This window comes from Arachis duranensis, chromosome 7 (genome assembly GCF_000817695.3).
Source record: "Arachis duranensis cultivar V14167 chromosome 7, aradu.V14167.gnm2.J7QH, whole genome shotgun sequence".
Lineage (NCBI taxonomy): Eukaryota > Viridiplantae > Streptophyta > Magnoliopsida > Fabales > Fabaceae > Arachis > Arachis duranensis.
Window position 1 is genome coordinate 49,037,634 of NC_029778.3, and position 15,009 is coordinate 49,052,642.

General features: G+C 35.6%; 3 protein-coding genes across 3 annotated transcripts; all 3 read left to right on the forward strand.

The window, feature by feature from the left end:
* Nucleotides 1-7,285: 7,285 nt before the first annotated feature.
* On the forward strand, nucleotides 7,286-9,484 carry LOC107458795 (uncharacterized). The gene is made up of 3 exons (XM_016077001.1): nucleotides 7,286-7,517; nucleotides 7,634-8,938; nucleotides 9,024-9,484. Exons 1-3 carry the CDS (start codon nucleotides 7,286-7,288, stop codon nucleotides 9,482-9,484), a joined length of 1,998 nt encoding a protein of 665 aa, XP_015932487.1.
* An 84-nt stretch (nucleotides 9,485-9,568) lies between these two features.
* LOC107458796 (uncharacterized) lies at nucleotides 9,569-10,694 on the forward strand. Its single transcript, XM_016077002.1, has 2 exons — nucleotides 9,569-10,318; nucleotides 10,437-10,694. The coding sequence occupies exons 1-2, from the start codon at nucleotides 9,569-9,571 to the stop codon at nucleotides 10,692-10,694; spliced, it is 1,008 nt and encodes a 335-aa protein (XP_015932488.1).
* Nucleotides 10,695-11,235: 541 nt separating this feature from the next.
* Nucleotides 11,236-14,389, forward strand: LOC107458797 (pyruvate dehydrogenase (acetyl-transferring) kinase, mitochondrial-like). Its single transcript, XM_016077003.3, has 6 exons — nucleotides 11,236-11,469; nucleotides 11,683-11,941; nucleotides 12,074-12,254; nucleotides 12,360-12,507; nucleotides 13,492-13,711; nucleotides 14,257-14,389. The coding sequence occupies exons 1-6, from the start codon at nucleotides 11,236-11,238 to the stop codon at nucleotides 14,313-14,315; spliced, it is 1,101 nt and encodes a 366-aa protein (XP_015932489.1). The 3' UTR covers nucleotides 14,316-14,389.
* The last annotated feature ends 620 nt before the right edge of the window (nucleotides 14,390-15,009 follow it).

Consider the following 15,009-nt stretch of genomic DNA (forward strand, 5'->3'; position numbering starts at 1 on the left):
CATATGCAGCTGTAATGGGGTTAGCATATGACCCCAGAGTCCTTCTGGACTGTTCAATTCCACTTAGGTCCATAATGGATAAAGGGAAATAATATGGATTGCAAGTAGATAAAAATATATTTTTTTTGAATTAACTGAAAAATAAAATAAAAACAAAAGGAAAATAAAATCAAAAAAATTCGAAATTTAAAAGAAAATAGGATCAAAGCAGATTGAAAACTGAATCAATTAGTTAATTAAAAAGATTTTGAGATTAGCAATTAGAAAGATATGATTGAAAAATTTTTATGAAAAAGATTTGATTTTTGAAATGAGGAAAGAGAAAAACAACAAAATGACACCAAACTTAAAATTTTTAGAAAATCAAACACTAATTTTTCGAAATTTTTAAGGGAAAAACACAAAGAGGACACCAAACTTAGAATTTTTAAAGATCAAAAAGGGACTAAGGACATGCAAATTCGAAAATTAAAAGAAAACAAAAGCATGCAATTGACACCAAACTTAAAATATGAAACTAAACTCAAATAAAAGACTCTAAACCAACAAAAATAAAACAGTCCTAATCTAAGCAACAAGATAAGCCGTCAGTTGTCCAAACTCGAACAATCCCCAGCAACGGCGCCAAAAACTTGGTGCACAAAATTGCAATCACACTTTGCAATCCCGCACAACTAACCAGCAAGTGCACTGGGTCGTCCAAGTAATACCTTACGTGAGTAAGGGTCGATCCCACGGAGATTGTCGGCTTGAAGCAAGCTATGGTTATCTTGTAAATCTTAGTCAGGATATCAGAAATTATCAGGATTGATTGTGAAAAGCAAAAGAACATGAAATTAAGTACTTGTTTTGCAGTAATGGGGAATTGCGTCTGTCACTAACGCCCCGCCTTCAGGAGTTTGAAGCTCGTCACAGTCATTCAATCATTGAATCCTACTCAGAATACCACAGACAAGGTTTAGACCTTCCAGATTCTCTTGAATGCCGCCATCAATTCTAGCTTATACCACGAAGATTCCGGTTAAAGAATCTAAGAGATATCTACTTAATCTAAGGTAGAACGGAGGTGGTTGCCAGGCACATGTTCATAGTTGAGAATGATGATGATTGTCACGGATCATCACATTCATCCGATTTAAGAACAAGTGATATCTTAGAATGGAAGCAAGCATGATTGAATGAAAAACAGTAGTAATTGCATTAATCCATCAAGACACAGCAGAGCTCCTCACCCCTAATCCATCAGGACACAGCAGAGCTCCTCACCCCCAACCATGGGGTTTAGAGACTCATGCTGTGGAAGGTACACAAAGAAACGTGTAAAGTGTCATGAGGTCCAGATACAATGTCAAAAGATCCTATTAATAGTAAGCTAGTAATCTAGGGTATACAGAAATGAGTAAATGACATAAAAATCCACTTCTGGGTCCACTTAGTGTGTGCTTGGGCTGAGCATTGAAGCTTTCATGTGTAGAGACTAATTCTGGAGTTAAACGCCAGCTTTCATGTCAGTTTGGGCGTTTAACTCCAAGTTTTATGCCAGTTCCAGCGTTAAACGCTGGAAATTTTGAGGCTGATTTGCCACACCGGTTTGGGCCATCAAATCTCGGGCAAAGTATGGACTATTATACATTACTGGAAAGCCCAGGATGTCTACTTTCCAACGCCGTTGAGTGCGCGCCAATTGGACTTCTGTAGCTCTAGAAAATCCACTTCGAGTACAGGGAGGTCAGAATCCAACAGCATCTGCAGTCCTTTTTAGTCTCTGAATCAGATTTTTGCTCAGGTCCCTCAATTTCAGCCAGAAAATACCTGAAATCACAGAAAAACACACAAACTCATAGTAAAGTCCAGAAAAGTGAATTTTAACTAAAAACTAATAAAAATATACTAAAAACTAACTAGATCATACTAAAAACATACTAAAAACAATGCCAAAAAGCGTACAAATTATCCGCTCATCAGTAATCAAAATCTTATTGGTGTGTTTAACATGTTATGCATTATGTCTTTTTCCGTCACCAACTCTCTCTGTACACTCCTATTAGTGTTTATGCACTTTGTATGTCTCCACGTGGGAGGATTGTTCGCAGTCTTCATCCTTCCATGGGTTAACTAGAACAAGATGTTTGAGCTTCTATTTATGCCAACATAAACAACTCTTATTTATGGTGTAGCATCCAAATTGTAATTAAGCACTAAAAAACAATAAAAAATTATATTAACCCAAATGCACCAAGGAACTCTGCATGAATCAAGAGTTCGTATTCTCCCCGAACAATGCAGAATTCACGCTATTGCTTTTGAGCCTGAAGAATGAGTTCCAATGCCCGTTTTGGATATTAAGCTAAACCACATTGCTCGACTTCTTTTATCTTTTATAATATGCTTGTCTACTTATAATATTACCCCTAAATCTATTATGATGAATAATTAATAACTATTGATTTATATTTATACTGAATTGATTAAATACATTGTTATAATAAAGATTTATATTTAAACATTATATATGTATTAGATTAATAATCTATAGAATTATAAGTTTTTATTATATTGATAAAATGCACTAAAACAAAAATAATTACGAGATCTTTATTGTTTTATTATTAAGCGATTAAAATTATAAAATCTTCTCTTTGCTTCTTAATAAAAATTTAGCTCTCAATTTTAAATATTAAATTCATGAATATACCTTTTTATCTTTATTTATTAATTCTCAAATTTTGCATGTTGTTTTCTTTTCTTCTATTTTCTTGCCTATATCAAAACAGGGTCTAAAAAACCTCTCTAATTTATTTCATGTTCCACTACTCTTATTTTATGTTACAAGTAAGTATAACTATGACTCTGTAATAAGCATTTTCCCCTCACAGCTAACTTGGTTTCCTCTTTCTTTATTTAACTTCATATTTTACAATTGGAATCTAAGTCAAATTTTATTTGGATTCCTTAGTATTCTAAACTTTTTTAAAAAAACCACAAAGTAGGGAACATAAGGTATGATTATAAATGATAAAATTTGATCAAATGAGCGTGTATCCGGGAAATGGAAACAGAGGTTGCAAAAAAAAATGGTTTCGTAATGGTGCGGAATCAGGTTGGGACGGGTGAGTGCAATGGTGCAGGATCCTCCCAGCGTGACCACCGCAATTTATCGCCGGCAACGGTTTGCATGTGGCTGGGGCCAACATTGCTATGGTGGGCCGGCGCATCCTTTAATTTAGACCTCCATCTCAGTGCGCTCTAACCTCTCATCCCTCCATAGTCCAGACCTTTTATTTTGCCTGCTCTATGGTCCTTGCCAAATTTTCTTTAACTTCATGGTTCTTTTTATACAGTTTTTGTTAGTAGGAGTCTTAAAAATATTTTCCTCTTTTTTTTTTATAAAAAATTAACTTCAGCATCCTATTCATTTAACACTCCTTGAATAGTCAGAATAGATAAAACAACCTATGTTTGACTAATTTTATGGATTGCCAATGAATAATGCTGTTGAATACTTCTCGGCAATAATTGGGTACAATAAAGTGAAAATTACCTTTCGTCTTATTATTTTATTATGACAATCTTCTTCATAAACATTACCTAAATAAATATATACCTTTGTGATGTGGTCTATTTTCCTTAATGGTCAATGACTATTCAAGCGATTGAACACATGTGCCTTTCATAGTCGAACTTTGACATTATTCATGATATACCTATCCTGTTCTTCCTCCATATCCCCAAATCTATGTAGACTTCTGTCATTGCGTGTGGACTTTCCTGTCATGCCTGCCGGGATCCTATTTTGAACATGTATGCAAAGAGTTTGATTAGTTGAAACAAATTTATCCGACAAACCTCGCCCTCGGCAGGCGGTTTGCCTGCCTGGATTCCATGGAACCCGAAGCCAGGCTCGCACGACAACGACGGATGAAATTGCTTGGTCATAAGAGGCTCTGGATCAACGTGTCGCTTATCCCATCCGGCCCCGAGAATGGTTTCTTTGTCGTTCTGCCATGCATACTTCTCCGCTTGCTTGGCGACAATTTTTCGCTACAGTTTTTATTTTTCGCCGTTATCCATACTTTCGCCTGATAGGAGACATATCATTTTCTGCTGACAATCCTGCGTGCTCTTAACCTTGCTGCTCTGCTGGTCTGATTATGCATTATTTGTTAACTTTGATCTAAGCTTTCCTGTTGTTGCAGTTAACCCCAACACAGGGGTTTCTAAGCCCCTTCAACAGGACATCGGCCTGCTCCCAAAAAATCTCGTCGCTGTTGCTACAGGCCAAGGTGAGCTCTGACTTTTCAATATACGTTGGGTGCCTTTTCCAATATATTATTTCTTAATGAGTATGGTAATGATGGTCCGTGTTTAGTCTTCTCATCTATTTAAACTTGTTAAAAAATGAGGGAGCGATTTCTTAAAAATAAATTTATTTATCTATTTATCTATTTTAATTACTATTTCTAATTTTATAATTTTAATTTTAATCGAAATAGATTAAGTCGTCTAAAAATAATGTGTTGATTGTAAATGGCTAATTTTAAATTACGTAATATGCTCAGTCGTCTATTAGCCAATGAATTAAAAACGCTTATCTATCTAACTATATTAAATCATTAATTTTTTCTCTCATTTAAAACCGTTTATCTTCCCTATTATTTGGAATGTTTTATTTAGTAAATTTAGTTCACCTTAAATCATTAATATTTTTTCTTATTTTTAAGATTATATTTTTATATTCATGAATACATATCTATATATATATAATATAAAATAGTATATTATAAATATGAATATAGAATATAGAATACAGAATAGTATATTATAAAGAAGCATACACTCATTATAAAGAATGGAGAACATGACATGTATGATATATTCAATTTTATATAATTTATAGATATATATTACATTATGGTCATTATATAGATAGAATAGTATATTATAAAGAAGCATACGGTCATTATAAAGAATAGAGAACATGCCATGTATGATATATTCAATTTTATATAATTTATATATTATATTATGGTCATTATCATGATTAATCATTGTATGACACGCTAAATATTGTTAACTTTTTCAGATTTAGTTTTTTTCGTTTGACCTTCTCTTAACTTTGGAAACATTATTGCTGATTTAAAATTATTATTTTCAGAATTCATCGTTTCTTTTGGAATCGCACATAAAACAAGGATTAGGCAAGCATAGTCAATCGTGAGAACTAAATCAGTACCTACTTAACAAATATTTGACGTATAATATTAAAAATGGCATTACTATCTTATATATTTTTTATTATTATTAAAATAAGTATTTTTTACTTTTTTTCTATTATAACGGTATTATATCTCACAGTTAAAACACTTACAGCAACGACGTTTTTTATTATTCTTTATTTTTGGGATCACCAGTGCTGCTCTGTTTTGTTTTTTACACTCAGTTACTTTCTTCGTATCTGCACCAGACCATGGTATTGCATCCTCCCTCCATGGATAACACCTCTTTTTTCCTTGCAGGTTCCTCACCATGCAACATCGAAACATCCCGTGACAAACAACATCGTTATGTAACACCTACCACGTGAGTAATGCCTGAAAGTGCCATTTTACTTGAAACTCTGGAACCAGAGATTATGCTGCAATTAAAGACTTAACCAATATCCCCGTATAAGTTGGTGCGGTGTTTTTTCCTCCTTGGCATGGCACCTTTTTGCCGAGGCTCACCTGTAGGCACCATTGGGCATGGGTGTTTTCCCTAAATTTCCTCCCCTTTAATCACAATCCTCTAAATTTTTGCTACTTATTTTTGATATTTGATAACTTGTTCTTATCAAACATGCAGTCTGGTTGGCTATTCGCATTTCTCTCCGTCTTCACCTTTGCATATGGCTCAGGCTAGCGATGACCAACCAGAAGCTTTCAATGCATCTTCTATTGAACCAGGTGTCATTCTCAATGAACATGATTGTGAGTTTATATATATTTTGACCTATTATTACACTCATGTGACACTTGATTTTTTTATATATTTTGAATGTTCCCTAGATGTTTGGTCAATCGGGCAGCCCACCCAAAGTTGTGTTTTTTGTGGGGCAAAAATGTGGATGAACGAGCGCCTTGCGAAAAGTGGAGCCAATAACACAATATTATTTGCTATTTGTTGTATGAGTGGAAAGGTCACTCTCCCTTTGTTGCCGGTTCCGCCACCATTATTGTGGGTGTTGTTGAATGGTGATGATCAACAAGCTTTGCATTACCAGAAACATATCAGGGCCTTTAATGGTATGTTTTCGTTTACATCTATGGCTGGCAAGGTTCAGTACACACTAAACAAGGGTTCCGCCCCCCCATGTTTGTTATAAGTGGCCAAAATTACCATTCAATTGGAAGTTTGTTGCCACAGTAGTCTAGCAAGCCCAAGTTTGCTCAGCTCTACTTTTATGATACAGAAAATGAAGTCCAGAACCGGATTAATGCAATTGGGTAAGTAGGTGGTTGTTATGGTATCTTGATATTTTAATGTCTGTATTATATGATTCTTGCATGACCTGGATTTATGTTGTTTAATTTTATTTTTGGGTTAATGTAGCATGTCTAATCAACACCAAGCTATAGATCATACCATTGTAGCAGATCTAACCAGCATGCTTGATTCCCACAACTCTCTTGCTAAGTGCTTCCGATATGCTAGGCAAAGGTTCACTGAAGATTCAACGACTCCGCTACAGCTTCATCTTATCAAGAAGAGAAATATTGATGGTAGAAGATATAATCTGCCATCAGCGTCTGAAGTTGCTGCTCTTATTGTAGGTGACTTTGATTTTGACAACCTTTCGAGGGACGTTGTTATTCAGACACATTCGAACCTTCTGAAACGGATTGATGTTAATCATCCGCAATATCTTGCACTACAGTACCCCTTGCTTTTTCCGTACAGAGAAGATGGTTTTCAGAGTGATATCTTAATATCCGATGAAAGATCTAAGCAACAGTTACATAAGCGAGAAACAATTAGCATGAGGGAGTTCTTGTCTTTTCGAATCCAAATGAGATCACATGAGTCGCAAGTGCTTCTCAAGTCAAGATGTTTGTTCCAACAATTCTTGGTTGATAGTTACACTATGGTAGAAGCGGAAAGATTACAATATCACAGGTTCCACCAGAGCAAGTTTCGTTCCCATCAACTGCAAGGCCTACACGAGTGTCTCATACAGGGTGAAACACAGGCTGCAAGAACTGGAAAACGAGTTATCTTGCCGTCTTCATTTGTCGGTGGTCCCTGATACATGTACAACAATTGCAAAGATGCATTTGCTATTTGCAGGTATGCCGGATACCCTAGCTATTTCATTACTATCACATGTAACCCAAAGTGGACCGAGATTAAAGATTGCGTTGCGGCCTATTCATTAAACCCAAGTGACAGGCCAGATATCATATCAAGGGTTTTCAAAATCAAGTTAGATGTCTTGATGAAAGACTTAAAGGATGGGTCCATATTCGGAAAGCCTAAAGAAAGTGAGTTTTTCCATTCACTTTTTACAATGTCGCGCTAACACATTTGTTATTTTCCCATCAACGTTGACTTGCCCCCTAACATATTTTTTTTCTTTTTCCCATTTTCTTTGTTGCAGTTGTGTACACAGTTGAATTCCAAAAGCGTGGTCTTCCCCATTGTCATATTTTATTGTTTGTTCAACCAGCCGAGAAGCCTCGATCATCTGAGGATATCGACCATCATATATCGGCTGAGATACCCGACGAACACACACAACCTAAGCTGTACAGCTTAGTCCAAAAATTCATGATTCACGGACCATGTGGGGTTTTGAACATGAGTAGCCCATGTATAGTTAATGGGAGGTGTTCCAAGTTTTATCCAGTACCTTTCTGTGAGAAAACATCCATAGACAGTGCAGGTTTTCCTAGGTATAAACGGTCGGATAATGGTCGTTCAACAAGCAAGAGGAATGTTAATCTCGACAATAGGTTTGTTGTCCCATACAATGCAACATTGCTCCTTAAGTATGGCTACCACATAAATGTTGAGTATACTTGCCAGACGTCTGCTATTAAGTATTTGTTCAAGTATGTCCACAATGGTAATGATCGTGTCACAGCTTCGTTCTTCCGATTGCATGATTCAGTTGGTTCTAATGTCACTGTAGATGAAATCCAAAACTACTATGATTGTCGGTATATATCAGCGTGTGAGGCATTCTGGCGGCTATTCGGGTTTGAGATTCAGTACAAAAAGCCTAACGTCATCCGCCTTCCATTCCATCTTCCAAATGAACAGAATGTTTTGTACGAAGATCACCAGCTTATTGAGAATGTTATCGACGCTGCGGTCTCAAAGGATAGTATGTTTATTGGTTGGTTTAAGGCTAACAAGAATTTTGATCTGGCCCGTACACTGACTTACGTGGAGATGCCATCATTTTTTGTCTGGGATAAGCAGGGGTATTTGTGGAGGCCACGGAAGCAAGGGAATGTCATAGGTCGTCTCACACATATTCCTCACTCGCATGGAGAGGAGTACTACCTTCGTATGTTATTGAATTATCAAAAAGGGTGCCAGACATTTGCTGATGTGCGTTCCGTTGGTGGGGTTGTGTACGATACATTCAAAGAGGCCTGTTATGCCCTAGGGTTATTGCAGGATGATAGGGAATTTATTGATGCACTTAATAAAGTCAGCTCATGGGCATCGCCGAATTATATCAGGAGATTGTTTGCAATGCTTTTGATGTCGAACAACATTGTGCGTCCTGACATGGTGTGGGAGAAATGTTGGCAACATTGCGTGGACAACTCGCTTCTTTCTGGAAGACATCACTTAGGTAAAGTTTCCGGATTGCTTTTACTATCTGGTTACTATTTCGCAATAAATTCATACCACTCCATTCAAAAACGTCCGGTCTTCTCCACCTCTTGCAGTTTGTTATGCATTTATTTTATTTTCCCTTCGTCATCGTGTCCAGTTTGTTTCTTATGTAACTACGTTGCATTTTTTTCTTTTAGGTTTTCAGCGTTCTATTCATGAGATTAAGTCCATCACGCTTGCCGAAATTGAAAAACTCTTGCAGCCGAATGGTCGGAGCTTGAAAGACTTTCCTGACATGCCGTTTCCTAATTATGCTGGTTTACCTGAACCTTCTGACACAATCTTTTTTGATGAGCTAAATTTCGACAGGACAGAATTGGCAAGTGTCACCGTGGATTTGATTTCCCGGTTGAATCGAGACCAGCACATTGTGTTCGACACAATAGAAAATGCAGTTCGTCGTGACGCTGGTGGTTTTTTCTTTGTCTGTGGTTATGGTGGAACTGGTAAGACCTTTCTATGGAATGCGCTGTCTGCTTCGATAAGGTCTAAGGGTGATATTGTCCTCAATGTTGCATCCAGTGGCATTGCAGCTCTATTGTTGCCTAATGGGCGAACTGCTCATTCACGCTTTAAGGTTCCGCTCAGTGTTAACTAGGACTCTATTTGTAATATAAAGCAAGCCACACCCCTCGCGCGTCTTATTTCATCTGCAAAATTAGTTATATAGGACGAGGCACCTATGTTAAATAAATTTTGCTTCGAAGCGCTAGACAAATGCCTTAAGGATGTTCTTCGATTTGATCGTGGATATATTCCTCATGCCCCATTTGGTGGGAAAATTGTTGTTCTAGGAGGTGATTTTCGTCAGATATTGCCTGTGATTCCTCGTGGTTCCCAGGAAGAGATCGTTCATTCGTGTATTAATGCTTCGAACTTGTGGCAATCTTGCCAAGTGTTACAGTTAACTGAAAACATGAGACTGTCCCGTGGTTCACGAGATATCCATTGTGTACAATTGAAGGAATTTGCTACATGGTTGCTTCAAGTTGGTGACGGGTTAATCAGAGACAATGCCGATGGCGAATCAGTGATCAGAATACCCAACGACTTGCTGCTTAATGTTGAGTATCCCTGTCTGCATGATTTGGTGTTGTTCGTTTATCCTGACATCTTACTCTATTCTTCTAGCGTGGATTATTTTAAGGGTAGGAGTATATTAGCACCAACACTTGATGTCGTTAATGAAGTAAACAATCATGTGATGTCTTTGATCCCTGGCAACGAGAGGGTATACTTGAGCTCTGATACACTAATTAGTGAAGATGGTCACCTGGAATCTGAATTATATACAATGAGCACCGAATCATTGAATGCGCTAAATTGTTTAGGAATTCCCCGACACCAGTTAGTTCTTAAAATCGGTGTTCCTGTGATGCTTCTTCGCAATATTGACCAATCCAATGGACTATGTAATGGTACGCGCATGCAGGTTAAACGTCTTGGTGACCATATCATTGAGTGCGTCATTTAGCAGGTCGTAATACTGGTGATGTTGTATTTATTCCCAAGATGAACATGTCACCCAATAACGATACATTACCAATCAGGTTTACTCGACGCCAATTTCCGGTTGCTCTTTGCTTTGTGATGACAAGTCCCAAGGCCAAACGCTGTCAACCGTTGGCGTCTATCTTTCGAGGCCTGTTTTTACTCATGGTCAGCTTTATGTTGCGCTTTCTCGGGTTAGCATGCATTCTGGACCGAAGATTTTATCCGTTAATTCTAACGGCAAAGTTTCAGATCATACTATTAATGTGGTCTATAGAGAAGTTTTTACCGGGATGCTACCTAACATTCTCCCTTGATCAGTTGACCACTCATGTGCTCCTTCTGTAATCTTTTCGGTACGCAGTTCTTCTAAGTCTTAAAGAATAAATAAAGAACATTTTTCTCTTACTTAATTACACATTAAATATTATTCTTTATATAATACATATCTATACAAACAATTATTTTTAAAGGAAAACTCTAGTGGGCTAGCAATTTTATTTAATTTTGGATAGCATGTAATCCTTCGAGAACATTGAGTCATTTTATGAAATCTCACACCAATCCACCACCATTAAATCATCATTGATGATTATTTGATGTTCCCAATCATAAACTTTGCTGGCCACAACCATTTTTTTTAAATAATTTAATTCGTTTTTTTATTGAATATTATTTATTTACAATTATAATCTTAATGCCCGTGCTTGGCACGGGAGATAAAACTAGTATTACACTATAAAACATGTAATAATTACTATTTTTAGCCCTGATTATAAATAATTGTAACCATATGTATTGTTGAGCGAATTTGTTGTTTTTTGTTGCAAAAGAAGCAGGACTACCGAGCTACCATGCATGGCAACGAGGATCTCAAAGAAAGTGATGGAAGAGGTGCACCAGTGGGGATCCATGAAACAACATGGTGTGACCTTAAAGTACATGATGGAATTCGGGTCCAACCCTACTGACAAGAACCTCCTCCTCTCTGCTCAGTTTCTTCACAGTGAGCTTCCCATTAGAATTGCACGAAGATCCATCGAGCTCGAGAATCTTCCTTGTGGCTTATCTCAAAAACCTGCTGTTCTCAAGGCACATTACACTATCGTTGCTTTTACTTTTCTTTTATGTTGCATTTATACCAGTACGAATCTTGTTGGTAGGTAAATACGACAATTTTAACAAAAATAAGTCGCAGATTTAATAAGTGTTATATATTATTTGTGCATAATAAGGTTTCTTACTTTGTGGTAATTATTGATCTTCAATTTCATCTTTGATTGTGCTGCGTTTTGTGATTTTTAGGTTAGAGATTGGTACTTGGATTCGTTCCGTGATCTTAGATCTTTTCGTGAGATAAAAGACATGAGTGATGAGAAAGAATTCACTAAGATTATCAAGGCTATTAAGGTGAGGCATGACAATGTGGTGCCAACAATGGCCTTGGGTGTTTCGCAATTAAAGAGAACTATGAATGCAAATACTGCTATTGAAGATCATACTGAGATTCATGAGTTCCTTGACCGTTTTTTCCTGTCAAGAATTGGAATCCGTATGCTTATTGGTTAGTTCTAATTCAAAAAATATTTAATTTCTTTTAAGTTTTGTTTGCTCTAAATTTGGTAGTGGTTCAAAATCTAGTAAAGTATTGTATGTTTATCTCTGTCCCTTTTTCATGTTTAACGTGTTGGAACAGGGCAACATTTAGAATTGCACAAACCTAATCCAAATCCAAATTGTGTTGGTTGTATACACACAAAAATGTCTCCTTTGGATGTGACTAGGAATGCCATTGAAGATGCACGAGCTATGTGTTATCGCGAATATGGCAACGCACCAGAAGTAACAATATATGGCGATCCTGATTTTACTTTTCCGTCCGTAACTACCTTCTTACTTCAATGGTGGATTCAATTTTCTTGTTTATTTTCTGCTTATACAATAGAAATGCTGTTGTTGTTTCTTTTTTCTTTTCACATCAGGTATGTTCCAATTCACTTGCATCATATGGTATTTGAGTTGGTTAAGAATTCATTGCGAGCTGTCCAAGAGCGATTTATGGATGATGACAGAGTTGCACCTCCCATTAGAATCATTATTGCTGATGGAATAGAAGATGTTACCATAAAGGTATTTAGCCAAATTCAATGAATTCAACTGAAAAATGTGATTCCTACTTTCTGGATAATGCTTAGTCACACATGTTTTTTATGAGAATGCATGAGTTATCATATATTATTTCTCCAAATTGGACTTTTTCATTGCATCTTTTCATGATTGAAGTCTAACTTTGTATGTATAAAATAGGATATTATTTTATGTTTCTGGTTGTTAAAAAACTGATGAATAGAAGATCACAGAAAGTTGAATATAACGATTTTAAGGTAAGAACTAAGAAGGAATAGCTATTGTCCCCAAGCATAGTTGTTATTAAGTTAATGACAATATTTTCCAAAGATATAATACGACTTTATAAAATTTTAACATAAAAGTAATAAAAATTATCTATTCTCTTTAATGATGAAACTTTAAAACACTGAATGTTTAAAATATACATATAACAAGTGAAATCTGAAATATTTGTGAGAAATATTTATAATTGAACAAATCAAAGCGAAAGGAAGCATTATTAAACGTGGTGGCCTTTGCAAAAGTCTCTTAATGATAAGGAGCAAAAATGTGCACTTGATGATGAAGGGATGATTCTCAACTGACTTAATCTAATTTGTAAATTATTCTTTAATCTTAACTCTAGCTTACTAGCAATGTTATTGTCAACTGCCAAATGATTGTTAAAAATGAAGCATTTGCTTAGCATGCTAGTTAGGGAATATGAAGGAGCTATAAACTTTTATGCTATTCAATGATTGATCAGTTGAACTTATTTTATTTTACCATACAAACTCTCTTGTTTATTCCTTAAGTAGTTTCTTTAGCAAAACTTCTAAGATGATCACCAATGCAAAACCCATGTCACAGGGTGTACCACAAGCTAAAATTTATTATCTGAATTTTGACCTTAATTTTTGCATGCTATTGGTGCTATTGATGAGGTTCTTTGTCTTAATTATTAAGTGGTTGGTGTGAATGATATTAAATTATTAATTATTGTAGATATCAGATGAGGGAGGAGGCATACCAAGAAGTGGACTTCCAAAGCTATTTACATATCTGTATAGCACAGCAAGAACAAATCCATTATTGGATGAAGATTCAGACCTTGGAATTGCTAATACTGTCACAATGGCTGGCTATGGTCATGGCCTCCCAATTAGCCGCTTGTATGCTAAGTATTTTGGTGGTGACCTTCAAATATTGTCCATGGAAGGATATGGTATTGTATAGCTCAACTATAACTAACTAACTAACTAATTAAATTTTGCTACTCCCATTTCATTTTCCTTCACAATATTTTTCATTTAGTGGACTTATTTATTTCCATCATTTTATCATAATTTGGAACTATTTTCATTGAAGATGAATTATTGTTAAACTTGATTCCATGTAATAATGTCTCATTTCTGCTTACTTTTCATATATAGTTATCTCAACTATGTTGACCTCAATTCTCCACATTTTGTTATTTATTATGTATAGTACATCAATTCAATATTCATTCTTTCTATGTGTAATGTAATTTATTTTTCCTAGCATTTCTACAATCTTTAGAGTGAGGCTTTGAATTTTCTCAACTATATATTTTCTATTTTATATACTCCCAAATTTCCATTTGAGGCTAAATTTTAGTATCCATTTGTATTATAATTTTTTTATCTCTATTTTTTGGATTGGAATTCATCAGCAATTCAGTTAGTTGTTAGCTTTTGTTTTAGCTTTTCATTATCGAGAACTCTCATAATTCAAGGGTATTACTTGCAGGCACAGATGCATATCTGCATTTATGTCGTTTGGGAGACTCAGAAGAACCTCTGCCTTGAAAAGTCTCTATTTTCGTATTCTTTTATCCTATACAAGAAGTTGCGATGGAGAGCTACGTAATTGATAACTAGGCATTTTTCTTGTGAATAGGTCTATAGGCGTATAGCGCTCAGTCGCACTGCCTTGATTTTTTTTTCATTGAAGTTTTTTCATTAAAAGTAAAGATCATGTCACACTGATTTATAGTTTGTTTATATTTTTTCTGGGTACACTACAACATTTTTATCTACCAAACAACAATTAGAAAAAGGTAACTAAAAATTGAAAACGGTTACTTTTGATCTAGAGCAATGCTTTGAAGTCCGAGGCAATGTTTTTGGTAGCCTGCAGATGCAGTTGTTGTATTAGGTCAAAAGCAATGCGTTTGCTTTGAAGACCACGCTTATTAAGACTATTTTTTAAAAATGTTGCCTATTCTCGAAAAATAATGTTTCATAGCAGAGTTTTAGACCACACTTTTCACCTATTGTTTTTGCTCTAGCCATTAGTAGAAAGTGTTACCTATTCTTTTGAATATACAACCGGTGAAAGTGTTGTCTATTTTTTTTTAATATGGAACTTACAGAAAGATTTTTTTAGTGTGTTTAATAAAATTCTAGTAGTAAAAGTAAAAGCACTATAAAAATCAAAAAAATATTTTTTTGAGAAGGTACAATTTACATCTTTTTTTAAAAGAGATTTTTTCTTTAAAAA